Below are 24,912 nucleotides of genomic sequence, written 5' to 3' on the forward strand. Positions count from 1 at the left end.
GGAGGAGCACACGGGCAGTACTCTGCCTCTGTGGAGAGGATTACAATAAGAAACTTTTCTCATTTTCTCCTTTTGGAAATTTGCACATGACTTGCTAAATGGCCGAGAAAGTTTTAACCAAGTCAGGGGGGAAAATAAGTGGGGTAAGTCGGCTATGATTTTAAATGATTGCTTGTCGTAATTTGTGTTACGTTATATAGTAAGTCTGATCAGACAAAAACTCTAACATTCCACTCTATGAAAATATTGAACAAACTAACTGCAGTAACTACCTAATTACAGTCTCCAAATACCTCCCTATTGCAAAGGGGAATTTAAATAATATTTCTATTTGCTCTGTAATCATGCTCCTTTTTTCACATTTATGCTCAAATTACCTCTTGCATGTTTTAGTGGTCCTTTCCACTTGCATATTTTTTTCTTTCTGCCTTGCTTTCTTTCTTTACAGCATTTATTTAATTTTTACAATCATGACTAATTGTTGGTTTTATAATATAAAAGCTACTGCTTCTAATTTTACATTAAATCAAAGCTTGATTCTGTTTCAAGACTTTACAAGACTTCTGAGCCTGCACAAGCTCAGAAAACCAAATCAAATACTTTTGCTAATGTGGTCATGTGCATAGCTAGATGTAATGTACTGTATTATTGTCAAAATGTAATCCATTACTTGCAGCATGCGTTATGCAAACCATGTGACATACATTCAGTGGACGCTTTCTAAGATTTCTACTGTACTTTGTCATCCATGACATTTGCATGGGCAAATGGCTGATGCTGTAATCCAAATGACTTTATAGTCAGGATAGTACAGTGGAACCTTGGATTACAAGCACAATTCGTTCCGAAACAGGCTAGTATTTCGAAAAACTCATAAACAAATTGAATTTTCCCATAAGAAATAATGAAAACTTGTGAAATGAAAATATTCATTCCACAGCCCACCCAAAAAAATACATAAAAGAAATTAACACACAATATAAAGTAAAAAATAAAACAAATTCACCTGCACTTCACCTTAAAAAAAAAAGTAAAAATAAATTCTGACAGATAAGTGTTTCCGTGTGTGTGTGTGTGTGTGTGTGTGTGTGTGTGTGTGTGTGTGTGAATCTAAAGTAAGCTCCCCTCTCTCCTTTCTTGTCTAACACATTTACCCTTCCTTCAGTCTTTTCACACACGCGCGCACACAACGGAAACACTGTTTTATTAGAAAAAAAAAACAAGAAATCTCTCTAATGACACTCGATTGAGTGACACTCTAACAGAATCACTGCTTTAAAGTAAAAATAAAACAAATTAACCTGTACTTTACCTTTGAAAAGAAGTGCGAGAGAGCAGTGTTTCTGTGTAGCGCAAAGAGAAAGAGTGTGTGTGTCTGATTGTGTCTGTAAAGGTGAAAATAGGAGGGGTCTGTGTGTGAGTGTGTGGTACAGTGTCCAATAACACGCGCGCACACAGACACATAGAGCAGGTTGATACAGAGAGAGAAAATGGATCTTTAACCTCTCTAATGAGACTTGATTTTGCTTTACACACATGCATACAGACACAAAATAAAATATGTTTTACACACACATACGTGGTCACAGTGTTATAGTAAACAGTACACACGTGCAGACCAGTGAGAGACGCGCACTAAGACTCAGGGGAGACGATTACCGACAATTCTACAGCACAAGAGAGAGAACTTGTTCGTTTTCCAAGTCAAAATTTATTAAAAATCTTTGCTCGTCTTGCGGAACACTCGCAAACTGTTTTACTTGCAATTCGAGGTTTATGACCCAGCATTTGATTGAAAAATCTTGCTCATTCTGTTTTTTCGTTTTACAGGATTTAACCACAACCCTCCTAGCAGCAGCACTGCTTTCATCTTTGGGAAGCTCCATGCTTTATGGCTATAACCTGGCTGTAGTCAATTCTCCTGCTCAGGTGAGTAACATATTAAAATGATCATACCCAATACTTGTAGGAGAATACAACAGTTACTGTATGCTTTTTTGTTGTTCTTTCTAACACTTCATTAGAATATGAACAATTTAAGAAGTATAACCATTAACACTGGAAAGATTTTAAGTCTTTATTTATTTGGATTGGTCCATTTAATTATGTTTAATAATAATACTAATAATAATAATAATAATAATTGTTATTATTATTATTATTATTATTATTATTATTATTATTATTTTATTGTTATTAATATAATTATACTCCATTTTCTCCCAGTTTGACAGTTCCACCACACTTGACCTAGTAGCACATGTTTCCTCTGCTTTTGCTCCTTATAACAACCAAAATTAAACTCACTTTTCTGTTGCACACATTTGAAGCCCCTTAATATCTTTAATCCTCTGTGTGACCTTTGAACAGAAAAGGGTAATAATCCCAGCCTCTGAAGCAGAAACTGAATAATTACATTTTGGCTTGCCAAGACCCAAATCTGGGTCAAACAGAGTATCATGAATCACATGTTCTACATGTGGTTTTAAAAAAAACCACACACACACAAGTAAAAAAAAAAAATAGAAACTTATGCACTAAATATGTATTTTAAAAATCATGTTTTAAGGAAACATTAAAATAATTAACTTACCATTATCCTACTGAAATTGTATGAAAGTAATCCTACCTTTTAAAAGCAGCCTTATACTAACGTTGGTTTGGATTTGAGTGGAGTCATCATAACCCAATTACAGCTATATAAGTATCTTATACATTTACATCATTTGGCAGATGCCCTTATCCATAGTGACTTACATTTATCTCAGATATCTGAGCAGTTGAGGGTTAAGGGCTTCGCTTAAGGTGCCAGCAGTGGAATCTTTGTGGTCCTGGGATTTGAACCCATGACCTTCTGATTCCTTAATCCCAGATTTTAACTATACAACATTATGGTTCGTGCTGTTATTATACTTTTGGTGGCTCACTAGTAGTTCCCTTTTAGGGGAACTTCGAGCCGCGTCACGAAGTGACAGCTATGGGGATTGCTTCTAGAAATCGCGTCTTGAAGACATATCTAATCAACTTCATATATATACGACGTCATCGCCTTAGCGACGCAGCCGCGTCTGACGTCGGCACGCGGAAGAGTATAAATAGGTGTCAGACAAACCTACTACAGCTTCCTTCGCTTTACAAGCAGAGACAGAACACTGATCCTTCAAAAAAAAAAAAAGAGAAAAAAACACGTAGACTCATGTTTACTAAAACAGGCACTATGTGTGCGGCAAAGCGCTGCATTCATCCATGCTCCAGGCTCATCGAGCCAGGTGATACACACGCTCTGTGTGTGATATGCCTAGGCGCAGAGCATGCTGAAGCGGCTCTGACCAAGGAGGAATGCGAAAGTTGTGCTACCCTCTCCGGCAGAGCCCTTCGTGCACGCCTGCGTTCGTTTACCTTGAAAGCCGGCGACGCGGCGCCTCTCAGGCGGAGCATGCGTTCGTGGGGCTCCCGCGTCGAGCTGGAGGAGGCGGCTAATGATAGCTTAGTTTCCACCTTCTCTGGTTCGGACAGCGGGTCCTTAGAGGTTTTAGATCCCGTGGGGTTTATTCCTTGCACCAATAGTGTGCCGCTGGCACTAGCCGCTAGCTCACCTCGGCATCTCCGAGTGTCTGATTCAGACATGGAGGAGGGGGAGGGGCCAGCGCGGCATGTAGTGCGCAAGCCAGTGAAACATGACCCCCCTATAGGTGATACAGATCTGCTTGAGTGTTTAGTTCAGGCTACAGAGAAATTAGATATTTCCTGGCCACAAGTTCAGCAGGAAGCACGAGTTCGAGGAAAATGGGGCGAACGCATCCTAGAACCTAGGATTAAACCTTCAAGGAAGGGTCTGCCTTTTTTCCAGGAAGTGCATCATGAACTAACACGTTCCTGGAAAAAGCCATATTCTTCTCGCGTTCTCGGCCCTTTCACATATGATTATTCTAACCTGATTCAGGGCCAGGAGAGAGGTTATGGGGCGATGCCGGAGATCGAGGGTGATCTCGCGAGACATCTGTCTCCGACTTCGGCGTCATCACTCAGGCCCCCAGTGCTTCCGTCCAGACCATGCCGTACATCTGCTAAGATCATTAGTACAGCTTATACGGCAGGGGGTCAGTCTGCAGCCTGCATGCACACTATGAGTCTGCTGCAAGCATACCAGGCTCACCTTCTGCAGGAGCTGGACGAAGGAGAGGGAATTGGCCCGGATGCAATTAAGCAGCTGCGCCACGCCACCGATCTCTCTGCTTCTTCTCGGCGACCGCAACCAGGAGCCACAAGCTTGGCTCCACTCAGCTCTTCGGGGCCCCCATTAGGGCGGCTAAGGAGGCAGCACGGTGCCTGGGTAGATCTATGGCGGCCAATGTGGTTGCATACAGGCATCTGTGGCTCAACCTGGCGTCCTTTGGGGAAAAGGATCGGAAGCTTCTGCTAGACGCGCCGATCTCGCCTTCCGGGCTTTTTGGCGGTGCCGTCCACGACGTCGCCGCCACTATCCGGAAATCTCAGAAGAACGAGGCAGCGTTCTCCAGCATATTCCCTCTCCGAGCTGATTATGTGCATGCCGCCACTGATCAGCCCAGTACCAGCTCAAGGTCCTCCCATCGTCTGACTCAGAGACAGAGTGTCGCTGCTCGTCAGCCCCCACAGAAGCAGAAAGGCTCAGGCAGGCGCAGTAGGCGGCGCTCTGGGCGGCAGCCCTCTTATGGCCAAGATCTACGCCAAGTTATCATGGCCAGGAGCCCATTACCCTGATGGGTCCAGGTTGCGGCGGCTCCCCTGAGGGGTTCAGCGTTCATCGACCCATGGGGCCGTTACTGCTTCTTCTCGGCGACCGCAACCAGGAGCCACGAGCTTGGCTCCACTCAGCTCTTCGGGGCCCCCATCACCAGGAAACAGTCCCGTCAGGCTGGTTCCTCTAGTAGAACACATGAACGAGTGGAAGGCTCTTCCAGGTGTGTCTCAGTGGGTTCTGCGTACAGTGGGAGAGGGCTACAGGATTCAGTTCAGAAGCCCCCCACCACGGTTCAACGGTGTACTAGGTACACTAGTGAAACCGGAGCAGTTCCAGGTGATGGAAGAGGAGGTGAAGGCTCTACTGGCAAAGGGGGCTATCGAAAAGATCCCTCAGTCCCAAAGAGAGTGCGGCTTTTACAGCCGCTACTTCATCGTTCCCAAGAAAGGTGGGGAACTGCGGCCAATTCTGGACCTCCGAGTTCTGAACCGCAGTTTGAGGAAGTACAGGTTCAAAATGTTAACGCTCAAGCACGTTGTGACCCAGATCCGACCAGGCGACTGGTTCATCACGATAGACTTGAAGGACGCGTACTTCCACGTCTCCATCTTTCCTCAACATCAGAAGTTCCTGAGGTTCCTGAGTGGCGTCTGCATCCAGAGGTGGTCGAGATGATCTGGAGGGAGTTCGGGCGAGCAGAGGTCCACTCATGCAGGACCCATTGTCCACTCTGGTTCTCCCTTATACACCCAGTGCCTTTAGGCCTGGATGCCCTAGTGCATCAGTGGCCACGCAGACGCCTGTATGCTTTTCCCCCTGTCGCACTGCTCCTGGCGGTTCTAGAGCGGGTCCGCCAGCGGAAAGTTCGGCTCCTTCTAGTGGCTCCTCGCTGGCCCACCCGGATATGGTTCTCAGACATAGTGTCTCTCCTGGACGGACAGCCTCTCCATTTGCCGATCAGGAGGGATCTATTGTCCCAAGCTCACGGATCGATTCTCCATCCAAGACCCGAGCTGTGGAATCTATGGGCGTGGCCTCTGAAGTGGCGCACCTCATAGACACTGGCTTTTCCCAGGAAGTAGTCAGCACCATACTTAGCTCTAAAGCCCCGTCCACGAGAAAATTGTACACTGCCAATTGGGGGGTTTTCAACTCATGGTGCAGGAACCGGCTGTTGGATCCCGCTCAGTGCCCTGTCGGGACCGTACTGGACTATCCGCAGGAGCGGTTCTCTGCTGGGTCAGCCCCGTCCACTTTAAAGGTTTATGTGGCCGCCATTTCCTCATTCCGCTCCCCTGCGGGGAAAAGATCTCTGGGCCGTGACCCACTAGTGTACCGTTTTCTCCGTGGTGCGTGGAGGTTAAGACCTTCAGTTCACTCCAGGGTACCCTCGCGGGACCTCACCATGGTGTTGGAGGGTCTGTCTCGGGCTCTGTTTGAACCACTCACGGACAGTAACGAGAAGTGTGCAACACTGAAGACCCTCCTCCTCCTGGCCATCTCGTCTCTCCGGAGGGTAGGTGATCTGGAGGCGCTCTCGGTAGCACCATCCTGTCTTGACTTTGCCCCTGGGCTAGTCAAGGCATTTCTACATCCAAGACCTGGATATATTCCCAAGGTCCCTACTAGAGTGACCAGGCCAGTGGCGCTCAAGGCCATCAGTCCTTCACCCTTCCTGACGCCGGAACAGGAGAGGCTAAACCTTATCTGCCCGGTTAAAGCTCTCCGTCACTATGTCCACGTCTCCTCGGCATGGAGACGGTCTGACCAGCTATTCGTGTGCTTCGGCCCCCAAAAGAGGGGTTTACCAGCGACCAAGCATACGCTCAGTAGGTGGATTGTGGAGGCCATCTCCATGGCTTATGGTGCAGTTGGTGAAGCCTCTCCGCTCTCAGTCCGGGCGCACTCCACCAGAGGTATGGCGGCCTCCAAGGCTCTGGCTGCGGGGGCGACACCTCAAGAGGTCTGCGACGCCGCCGGGTGGTCCACCCCGCACACATTTGTTAAAATTTGACCCAACTCCATTCTCTCAGGTGCTCTCGGCTCAGGCCAGGCACCTATAAGCATGGCGGAGTGGGCATTCTCGTCCCCATAGCTGTCACTTCGTGACGCGGCTCGAAGTTCCCCTGAAAGGGAACGTCTCTAGGGTTACGTCCATAACCCCAGTTCCCTGAAGGGGAACGAGACGCAGCGTCACGTTGCCATACTTATATGCGCCTGGGCGCTTGTGAGCTTTCGGAAGCTGTAGTAGGTTTGCCTGACACCTATTTATACTCTTCCGCATGCCGACGTCAGACGCAGCTGCGTCGCTAAGGCGATGACGTCGTATATATATGTAGTTGATTAGAGATGTCTTCAAGACGCGATTTCTGGAAGCAATCCCCATAGCTGTCACTTCGTGATGCGGCGTCTCGTTCCCCTTCAGGGAACTGGGGTTACGGACGTAACCCTAGAGACAGTTTACTGGGTGCAGTGCCGACCCCAAGCATGAAGAAAATAGGAGGGTTGCATGAGAGAGTGCATCCGGCGTAAAATCCGTGCCAAATTGTCTGCGGATTGGATGGTCTGCTGTGCCGACCCCTCAATGTTAGCAACTAAAAGACTAACAGCAGCACACTTTTAAGCATTTTTAAGTAAAAAATAAATAAATGTAAAAAAGGGATTCTTTGTTTTAAAAACATGAGTGGAAATCCACATCACTTATGTTAAGTGTGTGAATACACACATGGTGAACCCTGTGTGAGTTTTTTAGATTCTTCTGTGCAGTCTCTGATTTTACATTTACTGTATATTTTTTAATCATATTTATGTAAACTGCAAAAAAACAAATTGTATAAATTACAGGTTATTTTTATTTTCTTATGAATTTATTCATACTGTATAAAGTAATGCTTATTGTTTAATTTAACTGACATCATGTTGTTTACACATCCTCCCAGTACATTAAGGACTTTTATAACCGCACTGCAGCAAGGCGCAATGGGAGCGGTCTGAGCACTGACAGCATCACCGTGTTTTACTCCATTACCGTGTCCATTTTCGCCATTGGTGGACTGGTAGGCTCGCTTACTGTGGGAATGCTAGTCACCAAATTTGGAAGGTACTGCACCAAGCTGCAATGTTCAATAGATTTAACACTTATATGTATGATGCCTGAAATTATAGTTCACCCAATTAAGAGAATGAGTGTGTATTGATTCAATCTTATCATATTTTTCTATCCAAATTACTGTATGAACCTGTATTTATGTTATGTTAAAGAGTACATTCCTAGTGTTTGTAGCTGGTGGACTGATGGGCTTGAGTAGGCATATTGGCGTTCCTGAGATGATCATCATCGGACGCTTTATCACGGGAATACATTCAGGTACACTAATGTAGTGAATGACAGCATACAGTGGTAAAACATGTTTTTCAAAAAATACTAGTATGATGTCATTCAAGCTTTTCAATAGTCAGATATTACATAGTCAGGTATGCTAGTATTTATACTATTACTGTTACTTCTTAAACATCTTATAAACAAAACAAACAAACAAATTCAACCACATATGAGGTAAGAAATATCTTCACTGTTATATTTGGAAATAATTTCCTTTCCTTTTTTACTTCATTAGGTATCTCACTTAGTGTTGTGCCTATGTTCCTGGAAGACATTGCTCCAAAGAACCTCCGGGGTTTCCTTGGCCTTGTGCCTAGCATCTTCATCTGTATTGGAGTTTTCATTGCTCAAATTTTTGGACTTAATAAAGTCTTGGGAAAGGTGAAGTAAGATTGCTGGAAAAAATAACACTAAATTCCACTTACACAATACACTCCTAGAAAAGGTGCTTATATTAAGTATACCAGCAAATTAAAGCATGACTCTATGCTAGCTTAGCTACAGTAGCTACAGTAGCTTAGCATAATAGCATTTTAGCAAGGTCTTACAGTAAGTACGTTTCCTATAATTGTTGAGTGCCAATTTGAACAAGGCAAGTATGCATGTGTGCAAGTATTCTACAGTGTAAAAGTAAAATCATCCTCGTAAGCTAGCATGATTGTGTGATTTAACTTTCCATAGTGGTTCTAGCTGGAGCTTTAACTAAAAAATTAGGACCTTTACCTTTGTTTAGATGGGTTCAAATAAATTTGACTTGTATCGTTCGGTAATTATTTGGTATTTTTCACAGCATTTTTATTTGTAAATGTATGAAAATACCCTTCATACAGATTTACTCTTAAATACAGATTATAACATAAAAGCCTTTTCTTCACAGGAACAGCACTGGCCTCTTTTGCTCTCTCTAATGGTGGTCCCAACCTTTATTCAACTAATGCTACTGCCGTGGTTTCCTTACTTGCTGATTGAAAAACACAACATTCATGCCACTCTGAATGGTAATTTTACTATTTATTCACAATGCAATATTTGACATGAGATTTTTGACAAAGCCCAATATTGTTGTTAAAGCAATAGTTCTAGCAAAAGAAATGTAGAAGGATTTCTTTTTAATCAAAATGCAGTTGAGGCAACTGTCCTAGTATGCATGTTTGTAAATATATAAATGCTGTCCTTGTCTGCTAGGATGCAAGTACATAATTACGAACACATAGGTTCGAGTATAAGTTTTGAGCCCAAGGAAAATTTTCTTTAAACATTAGACCCAGGCAGAGGTAGAGATGATTGCAGGTGATTATAAGTAAAATAGTGCTCTCTGGCGCCCTCTGGTGAGCAGTAGTCTGGTGTAATATTCTAATGTGCAAGTATGTAGCAATTCTTGTGTATTGTGATTGTTTGTTAGCATGTTCATTTAGAAGTGTGATAGTATAGTATGTACTGTCAAGTAAAGAAGTGTGTGTACGCAAGTATATATATATATATATATATATATATATATATATATATATATATATATATATATATGATTAAAAGCAACAATGAACATATGCTAATGTGTAAGTAGGGGAAGTATCCCAGTATCCTATTACTCACTGTAGTCTAAAAATACATTGTCCCATATACCACTGTGGGCAAAATTATGTATGTTATTGTGAAAGTCTTTGTTGTTGTTGTGCAAATGTGAAAGCAGAATAGTAAGGCATCATATATTGTGTTTTAATGCGACATTGTTTAAGCATGTAGATATGCTATAAAGTCTTTCCAAAGCATTAATATATAATATAAAGAGGCAGCATGGTGCCTTAGTAGTTAGCACTGTGGCCTCGCACCTCCGGGGTCCAGGTTCGATTCCTGCTTCGGAGCCTGTGTGCATGGAGTTTGCATGTTCTCCCTGAGCTTGGTGAGTTCCCTCTGGGTACTCAGTTTTTTTTCCACAATCCCAAGAAATTCAGATTAGGCTATTTGGTGTTCACAAATTACCCGTAGTGTGTGAATGTTAAATGGAGGTCCTACCACGGTAGTAAAAATGGGATTAAATACCATAGTTACCATTGGTCTCCACAATCCCTAGTAAAACTACAGAGGTTCCCAGATGCATGCATGGATGGATGAATAATATAGAAAGCAGCACAGCAGCATAGTGTTTAACACTAGAAGCGCCGCGCCAGTGTCACCTACTAATAACGCGGTTCAGCGGTCATTTGACCACCTATTGTTTTGAATGGGAAGCTGCTGCTGACACTCGCTAGATGGCGCTTTCACCCAAAGCAAATAGTTTAGCTCCAAGATCAACTTGCACTTGAACAATGCGCCATTCATTCCCGCGTTGATAATAAGGGTTTTTTTTTTTTTCATATTCAACTGAGAAAACCTACTACAGAGTCTCTAAGGGGACAAAGGAAAAGGGAAAAAACAGCAGAAAAAAACAAGTCATGTTTTGCATTATAACCCAAAGTTTTTAGCATGACTTTTTTCTGCCGTTTTTTCTCCTCCTTTGTCCATCTAGGGGCTTCGTACTATAACAAAAAGGAAAGCTCTACTTAATTTTATATCGTATGGAGAAAATGTTATTAGTTTGTTCATTCTATTTGAAGCTTCTGAACGTCTCGGAGCAGCGATTTAGTTCTGAACTCGCTTCCGTGAAATTATCGCTAAACAATATTAAATTTGAATGAATCAGATCTACCACAGCAGATAATAAACTATGCTATGTCATAACCGAAGCAAACACCACGATTATGCCTCGTTTCGTTCAGTGCTGCTAGGCAACGGACCACGCGCCTAATCGGTTCACTTGGCCGCGGTGTATTATAAACCTGCGGGATGTTTCACTGCTTATGTTCATGTAATAAAAGCGAGGGAAATGTGGAAGTGATGTGTGGCCACTCAATGAGAACTAAATCAAAGATTTTGGTAACTACACTAAGTGTAACATCTGCGTAGTGACACTAAACAGCTGAACAACTTCACTTTTCCGTTTACCTCTGAGAAAAAATACTGTATTTTGTTTGTTTATATGTTTATAAAAGTACACGAAGTAGGCGCGCGCGCACACACACCCCCCTCCCCTGAGCCCTCGGTCAACATCTAATGACCGTCGATATGCAAATGAGTCAAGACGTAGCCTAACGTGGTGTCGTGTCGGATTTCAGCGGTCACGGAGTGGAAAGACTTTAAAGCAGTTGCAGCGTTTTACAGTTACAACAAGCACAGCGATGAGTCCACGTTGTTTCACTGGTTATGACATAATGACACTAAACAGCTGAACAACTTCACTTTTCCGTTTACCTCTGAGAAAAAAAGGTGTATTTAGTTTGTTTATATTCAGAGTAACACCTTCCAACCACCTCTTATAGTCTATTGTTAATTAGTTTCTGCCAAATCATTAAAACTATCACTACATAAGTACCCCAACACCATTGATCATGAGTTTCAGCTGAAACTAATTCTATACATGCAACAGAAAATGTAGATGCAGATTCCAAATGTATAAAGATGCCTGCTATATGTGTGTGTGTGTGTGTGTGTGTGTGTGTATTCGATGCATGCTATATATATGTGTGTGTACGTGTGTGTATTCGAGGCTGGCTCTGTTCAGGGGCAAGAGGGGCAGCGCCCTCTCGACTAAATGTCTGCACATGTTAATATATTCCTAAAATTAATATATTACAAGTTGATAAACTGATCTGCGGTAGCAGAGAAATCCACTGAAAAAGGGACACTACACAATACGGTATTAGATGTCCCTCATGTCTCTGTCCCTCGGCTGTGCGTATTCATTTACAGGCTGCAGCGCGCGCACACACACACACACACACACACACACCTCCCCTGAACTTTAAAGCTATATATATATATATATATATATATATATAATCATGTATCTTTATACATTTGGAATCTGCATCTACATTTTCTGTTGCATGTATAGAATTAGTTTCAGCTGAAACTCATGATCAATGGTGTTGGGGTACTTATGTAGTGATAATTAGTTTCTGCCAAATCATTAAAACTAACAATAGACTATGAGAGGTGGTTGGAAGGTGTTACTCTGAATATAAACAAACAAAATACATCTTTTTTTTCTCAGAGGTAAACGGAAAAGTGAAGTTGTTCATCTGTTTAGTGTCACTATGTTATAACCAGCGTGGACTCATCGCTGTGCTTGTTGTAACTGAAAAAACGCTGCAACTGCTTCAAAGTCTTTCCACTCCGTGACCGCTGAAATCCGACACGACACCACGTTACTCTTGAGAGGTGGTTGGAATGTGTTATTCATTTATTTATTCTATACAAGGGAACTAACTACACAGACCAAACTGATACCTTATTTTATTCTTATACATATATATATATATATATATATATATATATATATATATATATATATATACACATATTATATTATATTATATTATATTATATTATGTTATACACACACATATATATATAGCATGCATCTTTATACATTTGGAATCCGCATCTACATTTTCTGTTGCATGTATAGAATTAGTTTCAGCTGAAACTCATGATCAATGGTGTTGGGGTACTTATGTAGTGATAATTAGTTTCTGCCAAATCATTAAAACTAACAATAGACTATGAGAGGTGGTTGGAAGGTGTTACTCTGAATATAAACAAACTAAATACACCTTTTTTTTCTCAGAGGTAAACGGAAAAGTGAAGTTGTTCAGCTGTTTAGTGTCACTATGTCATAACCAGTGAAACAACGTGGACTCATCGCTGTGCCTGTTGTAACTGAAAAACGCTGCAACTGCTTCAAAGTCTTTCCACTCCGTGACCGCTAAAATCCGACACGACACCACGTTAGGCTACGTCTTGACTCATTTGCATATCGACGGTCATTAGATGTTGACCGAGGGCTCAGGGGAGGGGTGTGTGTGTGTGCGCGCGCGCGCCTACTTCGTGTACTTTTATAAACATATAAACAAACAAAATACAGCTTTTTTTCTCAGAGGTAAACGGAAAAGTGAAGTTGTTCAGCTGTTTAGTGTCACTATGCAGATGTTACACTCAGTGTAGTTACCAAAATCTTTGATTTAGTTCTCATTCAGTGGCCACACATCACTTCCACATTTCCCACGCTTTTATTACATGAGCATAAGCAGTGAAACAATTCGAAGGTTTATAATACACCGCGGCCAAGTAAACCACGTTCCCGCCGATTAGGCGCGTGGTCCGTTGCCTAGCAACACTGAACGAAACGAGGCATAATCGTGGTGTTTGCTTCGGTAATGACATAGCATAGTTTATTATCTGCTGTGGTAGATCTGATTTATTCAAATTTAATAATGAGGCTTTATATCCTCAGGAGGGGCCATTACATATGTAATATGTAAAACAATATTGTTTTAGAGATAATTTCACGGAAGCTTTATCAAAACCTTATAAAATTACGTAAAGCGAAATCCCCTAAATGTCCTTATAAAATATCGCTAATTATCAACGCCAGAACGAATGGCGAATTGTCGATATTTTACGGAAGCATATATATATATATATATATATATATATATATATATATAAACTGCATATATGGAATGAAACCTGCGATAGTTACATATACACACTGAATGACGCATAAATAGTATGCGCGATCCCTTGCACCATCTGCTGAGAGAAATGAGAATCGCAGGTTGGAAGAGGCAGGAAACGGCATGACCGGCGCGCAGCTGTCAGTGATTTCACGTAAATAAGAGCAAAATAGCTTCATACTGGCTTTTACTGGTGCGATTTTAAAAATTTAAGCATATAGGGTGATTAAGCTCACAGAACTAGGAAAAGTCATGAAAGGAGGGTCCTGGAAATTGATCGAGTGTGAAGTATTTTTTTTTTTACCCCCTTGCGGTCAAATGACCGCTGCTCGGCGCTTCTAGTGTTAAATAACATTGATTTCTGGATTGTGTTATATTTTTATACTAGTAATTGGTGTTAAAAATGTATCTCCACATTAATGACCCAATGTATTATGGTGTGGGCTGCTGTGGGCCAGGAAGTCCAGGGCCACTTTTTGGTCCCAGTCCTCCCCTGTAATAACGAATGGAGAAAGCGCAGTCAAAGCCCGGGGATTCTGCGTTCCGCGGGGGCCAGTCGTGAATAGCTGACACTCAGTGACAGCCAATGAAATTGAAGCATTTTTGCCGCTTTTCACGTGGTGTGGCGTTGCTTAAATAATATCCGTATAATATCCGTATATCCTATAAAATCGTCCAGACCCTGGTTCGAATCCCACTCTGGGTGAAAATGTAATAAATGTGAATCCTTTGTTTTACACTTTTTGCTTATGTGAGGTGAGTGCTAATGTGTTTCATAGCTTAAGCAAAAAAAAATTCTCAATTGCAAACATGCATATAGTACTGAAGCATAACTTGATAATGTAATGGCTATATCGTGGCATTTTAGCGCATAGCGCCGGCATTTTGAGTACTGGCTGGGAATCAAACCCGGGTCTTCCGCATGCCAGGCGAATCACCTACCACTGAGCCACCAGTATCTGTCTGCGTTTAAAGCACATATAGGCTAACATCATACATCTTTGTAGTCCGCGCGGGTGCGTTACAATAATAATAATAATAATAATAAATTTGGAGAACTACTACTAATAATAATAATAATAATTCTGAATGAAAATGATGAATAAATACATATCAGTTTGAGCTTGACACGTTTATGAGCTCTGTCGCTTGCTGTCAATTGGCGCCTAAGAGACATTTTTCGGCTTCAGCAGACACACAATACTTTGGACTGAAACACGACTGCCCCCTACAGGTATTGAAGCATTTTCACAGCTTGCCGCGCGCAGCTGCAGCAAGTCGTGGGATCCCTTTTCCGAAAACGTGCGTTTTTAAAGGCCAGATCTGTATATAACCTCGATCAGGGGACGTCATCTGATGAGGTGCACCTGCAGGTTATAAATGACCATTGAGACAATGACCATTGTTAAAAGCGCTATATAAATAAAATTTAATTGAATTGAATAAATAGGAGTGATCCGAAAACATCCCCAGGTCAATTTTTTGTCTAAAAGGACGTCCAGTCACGCCAACAGCGCGGGACTGGAGCACAGCATCTCGTTTCCATTTTTTTAGGGAAAAGGTTACAGCAAAGTAACCCGAGACGTTCTTTTTCAAAAGCTACACTTGATGCTGCATGAAAACGCTATATGAACGAGAATACCAACGCCGCCGCACTGCAAGTGTCTGGACCTCCAAGTTGTGTTGCATGTGCGCACAATAGCCAAAGTGGTCTCAGACATAACTTTGGGATGCTGACTCAAGGATCCATGAGCCTGACCAAATCTGACAAATGTGTGTGGAGAGGAGCAACCTGCCGCATCACACACTTACTGCAAGGGGACACCTCTTGTCAGCGCAATTTATGTGGCAATTCCCCTGGTCGAATGAGCCCTGATTTCTAGAGGCGAAATGTGACCACGCACCTCGTAGGCTAGAGCAATAGCATCCCTTACCCAATGTGACAGATGTTTGTGGAGAGGACCAACCTGCCGCATCACACACTTGCTGCAAGGGGACACCTCTTTCCAAAACAATTGATGAAATAAGCCCCCTGTTCGAATGGGTTATAGCATATAAAAATCTGCTCTGATTTATGCCACTTGCTAGTGCGATGGACGTAAATCTGAAGAGCACATACTGTACACAGTAAGTGAAGTCTTTCCTGCTCTGGAGCTGTAAATGGTGGAGGACAGAAGGCTTTAAGAACAACTTGGTGCATGGTTAGAATGGAACTTTCGAAGATAGTTCGGGTAAGGATGCTTTGACTAGCCCAGGGGCAAAGTCTAGGCAGGATGGAGAGACTGACAAAGCCTGCAGATCCCCAATTCTCTTTAGAGAAGTAATGGCCATAAGAAAAAACATCTTAAGGGTCAGAAGCCTGATAGGCGCTGACTCTAGTGGCTGACTCTAGTGGTGTCAATCAGACCTTCGAGCGCAATTGCTAAGTCCCAAGAAAGGACCGTCGCTCTAGTGGGCGGACTCAACCATTTAGCTCCAAGAATTAAAAGGGCAACTAAAGGTAAACCCCATCAGTCAGAACATGACAAGCCGAAATAGTGGCTATGTACGTTCTGAGAGTATTAGGGCATAAGCCCAAGGCCATTTTTTTTTTGCAAAAACTCCAGCACTGAAACAATTCGCCAGTGGACTGGGTCTACATGTTTTGCCATGCACCAACTTTCAAATGAACTCCGTTTGAGGGCATAAGTTCTTTTAGTGCAGGAAGCCCTAGCACTTAGAATAGTTTCAATTACGCTGACTGGAAGACCAGCCTCTCTTAATTGGTCCCCCTCAGGGGCGAGATGTGAGGGTTCCAGAGCTCCTGAGGCAGAAAATCCCTCCTCACTGAAATAACCCATGGTGAGCTGTCGAGGAGAGATATTACATCTGAGAACCACACTCTAGTCAGCCAACGGGGCGCTGTCAATAAGAGGCGCAAACCCTGTTGACGGACCTTCGCCAGGACTCCTGGGAGCAGGGCTATCGTGGGAAATGCATTAAGACGTAATCTGGGCCACGTATGGGCCGCGTCCAGACCCAGGGGAGCTGGAGGAGTCAGAGAGTAGTAAATGGGACATTGTGCTCTTTCTTGCGAGGCAAAGAGGTCGATCTCTGCTACATAAAATCTCTTCCAGATTTGACTACTTCGAGGTGGGGATTCCAATCCCTGCTTGTCACAGCTTGTCTGGACAGCAAGTCTGCTCCCATATTCATATGCCCTGGAATGTAAATCGCCCTAAGGGACAGAAACTTGTCCTGTACCCAAGGCAGAACCTGGTGCACTAGCTTTATCCAGCGGGGCATTCACAGTCTGCCCAGGCGGTTTATTTACGAGACTACCGTAGTGTTGTCCCACCCGCACTAGGACATTGTAGCCTCTCAACTGCTGGAGAGAGTATTTCAGGGCTAGAAATAAAGTCATAATTTCTAGGCAATTGATGTGCCACGCAAGAAGATGACCTCTCCTGCTCCCTTGCGCTGAACGGCCATCCAAGACCGGAACCCAGCCCATGAGGGAAGTGTCTGTCGTTAGCAACTTGCGACGACAACACGGACCTAGAGTGGGACCAAGAGTCAAAAACCGGGGTCTGAACCACATAGAAAGAGTACGAAGACCCTGGCGCATAACCCTTATTTGCCTCTGGGGATTGGCCCTTGGATAAAATCCCCTGGTGCTTAGCCACAACTGAAACAATCTCATGTGCAGAGCTAAAACACTCTGAAAGTATTGAACAATCACTTTCTGGCCTAGCCTGATTTTCTTGAGGGTATTGAGAATGGATTCAACATGCGCAGAAGACAGCTGTACCTGCATTACGATCGAATTCCAAATACGTTGTCCTCTGAGCAGGAAAGAGAACGCCTCTTCCAGGGTTGAGTCTCAATCCTAAAGAATGGAGGTGAGCTAGGACGGCATCTCGATGTCAAAGAGCCAGGATCAGCCAGTCGTCTATATAATTCAGAATATGGATGCCCTGGAATCATAGAGCCAGAGCTGCATCCGTGCATTTTATATATGTGCGGGGTGACAGGGCTAGGCCAAATGGAAGAACCCGATACTGGTAAGCTTTGCCCTAGAAAGCGAACCTCAGGAACTTCCTGTGTTTCTATATAAAAAAATATGTGTCCTTTAGGTCGATTGTCACAAACCAATCCTCTGGTTGGATTTCAAAAACAATCATTTTGGCTGTCAACATTTTGATGTTCATCCCACAAAGATGTAAAATTGGACAGAACCATCCATCTCTCTTGGAAACCAGGAAATGCTGACTTTAGTAGCCTGGGTCTCTGTCTGGCAGGGGAACATGTTCTATGGCCCCTTTTTCCAGCAATGTAAGTCTGTAATTGCCAAGTCAGCAGATGCGCTCGGTCCGATTTCATGGAAGTGGAGACCACGCCATTGAAACGCGGAGGACGATATGCAAAATAAATCCTGTAGCCTCTCTCTACAGTGCTCTGTACCCACGGAGCCATACCTGGCAGTAGGTTTCCCGCTGCCAGCCTCTCTGAAAGGGGCACAAGTTTTGACACTGAGGCTAGATGGGGCTGGTGTTAGGTTTTCGGCATCCTGAAACATGGCAGGAAGGAACCGAGTACCTAACATTTCCCTGAAGACCGCTGCTCCCCGAAACACCAGTGGTGGAGAAGATTGGACAACGGCCTCCAGAGGGTGCCAGGGAGGAGTCCTTATCCCTTATTGGAGACACCCCCATGGTCCTGGGCAAGTCAGCCTTAGGACTTCTTTTTGGCGGAGATGATGCTCCTCAGGTCCGGCCTTTTTGAGGTGGATTGCAAAGCACGGCCACACTCTCCTTCTGCGCCTCACGCCTCGTGGGGACCAGACCTGGTTGGGACTGGGTGAAACCTCACAAAAGCCTGATCGTAAAGCTTCGCCTCTCAAAACCTAGTGGCGGCGGTGTTTACGGCATCGCCAAAGATGTATGATGTTACTCAGGTTTTTCAGATCAAACTAAGAAAATCCTTCATATGTAATGGTAATAATCCTCCTTTTACATTACTCATTTAATTTTGTTACAAAAAAAGATCAAATAAATGAATAAATGGCCTTCATAGTGGATGGCAAAGAAAGAATTTCATTGTACCCTAGCCAAGAAAGAGTTAATTTTTTACCACTAGTTGTGGCAAATGAGCATTTGTGAAAAAGAATAGTTATATTGTTGGAATCATATAAAAACACTGTTTTTGCCATTTAGACATAAGACTTTAATGTAAATGTTTCTTATGACTTTATTCAGATACATGTAAAAATATTTATCATTCTCTTAATGTAACCCAGGTTTTCCGGATCGAACTGACAAAATCGTGTCTATGTAATAGTGAAAATCCTCCTATTCTGATATTACTCTTTTAAATTTGGTTAAATAAATTGCAATCATAGTTGACAGAAAAGAAATAATTTCATTGTACTCTTGCCAAGATAAAGTTTAAGGTCCTGTGGCTGCAAAGCAAGCCCAAATTATCACCCACCCACTGACGTGTTTGACAGTGGTTGTTTCTGCTGGAATGTTTGTTTTTCACCAAACACTAGGTCTTAAAGCCAAATAAATCCACTTTGGTCTCTTCTGTGGTTTGTTTGGATGCAGTTTTGTGAAGCTTTCTCCTTGCACCCCTCCAATTAAACTGTACTTGTTCAGTTATCTTTTAATTGTGCTGTCATGGATTTAATATCTGTCTCACTGTAAAATGTTAAACTCCAAATTGTTTGGTTATGTTTTTATAACCCTTTTCAGATTGATGTGCAGCAACAATTGCTTTTCTAAGACCATTGCATTTGTCTTCTTCTCCTGGGATTGTGTTAACACACCTGAATTTGCACCAACAAAACTTCTGTTTTTAGGTCTGCACAACTGCTGATGATCAATTAATTAAGGTCTGATAATTAGCAGCACCTAGCTGCTACTTACCCTCTTAGATCCTGTGAAAGCAGTATGGGAATATTCAGTATTTCCAACATTTTTTATTTAATTATTATTTTGGTAAATAAATAATGGCATGGTGAAAAAAGGATAAATATAACCAGCAAGAGAGATCCCTAATATTGAGACTTGCTATGATCAGATAATTATTTTAATGATGTTTTACAAACAATTTTTTTAAACAATTTCTATACACATACAGACAACCTCAAGTGACAAAAGCAAAACACATATCAAGTGACAACAGCAAGTGACAACAGCAAAACACATATCTACATCCACACACAGCAAAACACATATTTACATCCACACACATGCAGAGAAAAATAAGTAAACAATACCAATGCAAAAGATTTGTTAATCATCATGTAGTCAATTTCAGAATTGTTGAAGCAGACATTTTGCCAGATTGATGTTCTGGACCACTTGGGTGTGTGGCTACATCAAGCCAAGAATAAATAAGTAAATAATAAATGAAAACATAAAATTGAAAGAAGGGGTATGTTTTTCATGTTCCTTAAAATAGTGGGTTTTTTTAATATACCTTTCCTGGCTAAAAAAAAAATTTAACAGATTTCATGTAGTCACCTTTCACTTTCATTACAGAACACAATGTTGTGGCCAGTTTAAGTGTAAAAATGATTCCTCAGGCTCCCAGAACCACTCTTTCACAATTTGTGCCCTGGAATATACTAGTGCCATCAGGGAAGAAAAGCTGTGTTGATATGATAACCTGGCCATTTAGTACATTCAGATCATCAGTTTACTTAATTTTACTGCCACATAACATTGCTGAGCATAAACCTAATCAACTGATGCAATAATACTGCCTCCAGAGGCTTGTACAGTGGGCAGTATTCGTGATTTGTACTATGATGAACCCATTGATCTGAAATCTGGAGTCAATTTGATCTCATCAGATTACATGACCTTTTTTTATTGCTCCATAGTCCAGTCTTTATGCTCCCTAGAAAATGTCACCCTTTTCAGATTATTCACACTAACAAGTAGTTCACTTATGGCTACATATCTGTTTAGTCCCAACCCTGTAAGTTCTCATCATTTATGTGCATATGGAAATGCTCTTACTTTAACTATTGCACACAAAAAAATGCTGGGTTGTTTTTTCTACCCAAACGCTGGGTTGCCTCTGTTGTGTCATTTTTTTGGGTTATTTACAGAGAGTTGGATAGTTTTGTGTAACCCAGCTGCTCGGTTGAAGTTTTTCGGTCTTGGCCCCTCCCCCAAAGTTCACCGGTGTATTCAGCGGCTTAGTCAGCTTTGTGTCTCTCTTGAGCTCCCACACCGAAGGCATTTAAGGGAAAATGACATTAAATACAAGGTCTCTATACACATGTTCACTCACCTAAGTCACATATGACTGAACAATTATTATCATTTATTACTGTTACCGTGTTAAACTTTTAGGCTTGTCTGAAGTAATAAATTTAGCTGACAATAGCTAATAGTTAGCCAAAGAACCCCACCTGTGTATGAAAGAAACGACAAAGATGTCTGAGCTTTTTATCTTTCTCTGTAGAATTTTTGCAGGCTGACGAAGATGGTGAAGCGATGAATGAACGCTAAACTGTTAACTGTAGTGCTAGCATGACACAGGCATTTAGTTAGGTTGCTAGCGTTAGAACTTTATTATCTCACTGCTTGAGATAATAAAATGCTGGGGTGTTAAAAAACACTGATCTTCTCACAAATATGCAAACCTGCTAACCCTCCCGATTTTCACTAGCTAGTAATTTAGTGAGTTATAACAATATTTTACACTTTTCCCCCTTTAGCAAGTATGCAAACGTATCACCAGTAATTGCATGTAAGCTAACCAGGTAGCCCTCTTTAACCAAAGTTGTTTGTGACTGAGGCTAAATTAACTATCAGTCAACGCACCAACTACAGGAAAAAGTACCACAGCTGAACAGGTAACTACTAGATGAAAGTATTAATATTTTGGTGATTGTTATGTACCAGTATGACACCAGCTATGACATTTTTTTCGGTAATTAGCTTAAAATTAACACAGACCACAAGATCAACTAGTCTGACATAAAGAGCTGTATCCTAAAAGTCGTGCTTATTTTGCTGTTTTATTTTGGTAGTAGCTGTCTCCATGTTTTTGTTTCTGGTTATTTATACCCTATCTTAATGGACAGCTTTGTCATTTTTTATTTAGTATCAATCCTATTACACACTAAATAAAGTCTTATTCAGTTTAATCTTTGCTATTCAACTAAATTTTTACTTTCTTTCATTTCTTTCTTTCTAAGGTTGGCACCAACATGGTGGAATACTTCCAGCAGGCTGAAGTGTCAAGGCCATACCCCTACTGTACATCCTGACGTTAGGAGATAATGACCAGCACTGCTCTCAGGCATTTGTCATTCTGGTGGGACAGGCTCTGGAGCAATGCACACTACTTGGGGTGGTTGATGTGTGCTTCAAGGCATTTTATATTTTTGACATTAACTATCCAAAGCAGTGTGCTCCTGTAGAGGACTTTTTGTAATGTTGCTATGAAATAGCGAGGCCTACTTGAAAAGTCATAGACAGTGTTTGTATGTTAAAATGAGACCAGGGCTGGATAGTTTTGTTCTGCAGAAAAGATATTTGAAGTCACAGAGAGATCCTGCTCTGTAGAAGCTGCCTCAGCCTATTTGTTCAATTACTCCATTCTGCCCTTGTGAGTAATAGTATGGTAATGATGTTGCTGTTGATTATCTGCTCTTGTGCTTTTGAAAAATAAATGTTTTTTTTCCCAACAACATTTAATAGAATGTTGTTTATTGCATATATGTATGGTTTGCAAAACGTGAAAGTTTTTTTTTGTAATAGACCATTATATCAAAGTAATTTAACTGTTTAATAGACATGGGTATTTTTTTTTATTTTTTTTTTTTTTTACAGATTCATTGTGAAACATGAAAATAATAATAACCTATTTGTAAGGTAGAATTAACCCAAGATTCCAGTTAAAATGAACCAACATATGGGTAAAACATTTGACCAATTTATGTGGTAGAATTAACCCAGCATTATAGTTAAATATGACCTAGCATTTGGATTGAATATCTAACCCATCTTGCTGGGTTAAACAAATAACACAGTTTGCTGGGTTAACTTAACCCAGCATGTAGTTAGTCCAATATTTACCCAGCAGCTGGGTTAAAAACAACCCAGACTGGGTTGTTTCTACCCCAGTGTATTTATAGGGTGTAAGCATAGCAATGGGTTTTAGGGTTTTACTTTTGATATCTTACCATAAGACTTACTAAGTGTTTAGGTGATCTCCATTAATGCTTTTTTCTAACCACATTTCTTCCACAAACTTGACAGTTTTTTTTGTTGCCCAAAATAGTTTTTGTTTCTTTTTTGCCACTTAGTGTATTAGTCCAGCTCTACTTAATATAATCCGTACTTTAATTTCAAATTAATATATTATAAGAATGCTTGTTTACGCACCTAATGCAGAATGTACTGTAACGCTGTGTACATTATATAAATAAAAAAACATTATGCAATTTATTTTATGTTACCACGTTTGCAACAAAACTTGATTTTGTTATACTGAATTTCTGTTAGCGTCCTACCACAAATACTAGCACTTAGACACTGAGCATGGATCAATTAATAAGTGTTAGACCGGTCAGAAAGAGGGGGTGAAGGATTTAATGAGGATTCAAAATGATGTGTCTAAAATGGTGTTCAAAATCAAATGTGAGGAATGGGAAAAAAAGCTGTTTAAAAGAGGTTTGGGAGGTTATATTTTCTGTCAAATCGTCACATCTTCCATTATGGAATTTTTGCACTCTTAATTTTAATCATTTTTACTGTCTTACCCTGCATTAGATGCCCTTCCCATTCCCTCTTCCCGAACCTGAGAGGAAATCAAAGGCACAGTTGTATTGTGTATTAAAACTCAGCTGATGTAATGGTACTTGGCCTAAAACATTAGGAAAAGTACATTAAGAACATTAAGGAACATTAGAAAAGTTGGGAAATGCCCTAGAAGTAGGGAAGAGGCTCTTAGTTGAAGCAGCATGGCCACATAAGGACAAGCAGGATGCGCTCCAATTCAAAACCCTTTTATGACCCAGTGAGTGTGTGTTTTGGGTAGAGCTAGTCAAAGTATGCCCAAGACAACTGGAACATGAAAGTCTTTGAACACAAAGAAAGAGATTGTTTCTGTGTAGTTCCAGGAGAACTGTAGCATGACTTGGTTTGGTTTTTTTAAGTTATGCTCCAGTTCGGGGGTGGGTAGAAAGCATAAGGTTAGAGACACAAATGTTATTTTTTTTTTCTCGTATTTCTCTCTCTCTCTCTGCAGGCTCCGAGGACCCCGCTGAGTCCTGAGCGAAACCACACTGGAGGATTATCCGCCGCTGCTCGGACACTCCCCCAACAGGTTCACTTGTCGCCTCCCACCCGGTGCCCTGCTACTGCCTGGCGTGGAAATACGGCGGCACCTCCCCGCTTTAATCGAATATCGCCATTTCACCTGCCTCCTGCACCGACCCTACACTTCCTTTTACCTCCCCACACTCCTGATGTTTTTATAAAGGAAAAAAGAAAAATAATTAAGCAGCTCCACTTAGAACACTGCAAATATTGTGTCCGTGCCTGTGTCAGTTCACCGCTGCTTTTAGGGCTTTACAGACCTGAGCCGTGAGATTAAAAGTTTTGAGCAGCCTCGGCACATTTTTTACGTCACGCCGCCTGAAGGAAGCAAGCGGACACCTCTCTTTCTCCCCTCTCAACCGACAACTGAACTCTGACTTCTGACCCGCGCTGTGATCGAAGACTCTACTTTCCTCGACACGCAAAGAAACTTCGGCTAGAACTCCGACGCCGATTAAACAACTTCGGCTTGACCTCCGACGCCACATAAACGCCGCCTGCGTGCAACACAAAGCCGCAGAAAAGTCTCAGAGCGTCGCCATCGGTAACCAACACGCCGCCAAGAGCTTTCCCGAAAGACATCACCTCAACCCAGCGCACCAACCAACCGGCAACGCCGTGATTTCCCTTCGCTAAAGGTGAACCAACGAGAACAACCATTACATAACGCAAGTGAAACATACTAGCTTCATACCTTGCTGATAGTGGTGCGCGATTCATAAATAAACCATAAGATCAAACCCAAGGCTCTGTTCTTGTGACTTTCTCAGTTTTAGTACACCTAAACAGAAGAACATCATTAACTTTCATCCTATTAACTCTTTTTGTGTGTTTGTGTGAGTGTGTGAATGATTAAATAGCTTAGTTTAAAGTAACATAGATTAGTTCAATAAATTCTTGCTTGTTTATAAAGAACTGTTGTCTTGG

General features: G+C 41.9%; 1 protein-coding gene across 1 annotated transcript; it reads left to right on the forward strand.

Annotated features, from left to right (window-relative positions):
- Positions 1-98: 98 nt before the first annotated feature.
- Positions 99-23,940, forward strand: LOC128507039 (solute carrier family 2, facilitated glucose transporter member 9-like). The gene is made up of 7 exons (XM_053477667.1): positions 99-143; positions 1,831-1,929; positions 7,663-7,832; positions 7,975-8,090; positions 8,341-8,486; positions 8,983-9,103; positions 23,915-23,940. The coding sequence occupies exons 1-7, from the start codon at positions 99-101 to the stop codon at positions 23,938-23,940; spliced, it is 723 nt and encodes a 240-aa protein (XP_053333642.1).
- The last annotated feature ends 972 nt before the right edge of the window (positions 23,941-24,912 follow it).

This window comes from Clarias gariepinus, chromosome 18, assembly GCF_024256425.1.
Source record: "Clarias gariepinus isolate MV-2021 ecotype Netherlands chromosome 18, CGAR_prim_01v2, whole genome shotgun sequence".
Taxonomy (NCBI): domain Eukaryota; kingdom Metazoa; phylum Chordata; class Actinopteri; order Siluriformes; family Clariidae; genus Clarias; species Clarias gariepinus.

Bases quoted from the DNA above. Each gene is read 5' to 3' on its own strand.
- LOC128507039 (XM_053477667.1), top strand. From the start codon at position 99: ATGGCCGAGAAAGTTTTAACCAAGTCAGGGGGGAAAATAAGTGGG. The intron at 1,930-7,662 runs GTGAGTAACATA...ACATCCTCCCAG, and splicing joins TAGTCAATTCTCCTGCTCAG to TACATTAAGGACTTTTATAA. The intron at 9,104-23,914 runs GTAATTTTACTA...CTCTCTCTGCAG, and splicing joins CATTCATGCCACTCTGAATG to GCTCCGAGGACCCCGCTGAG.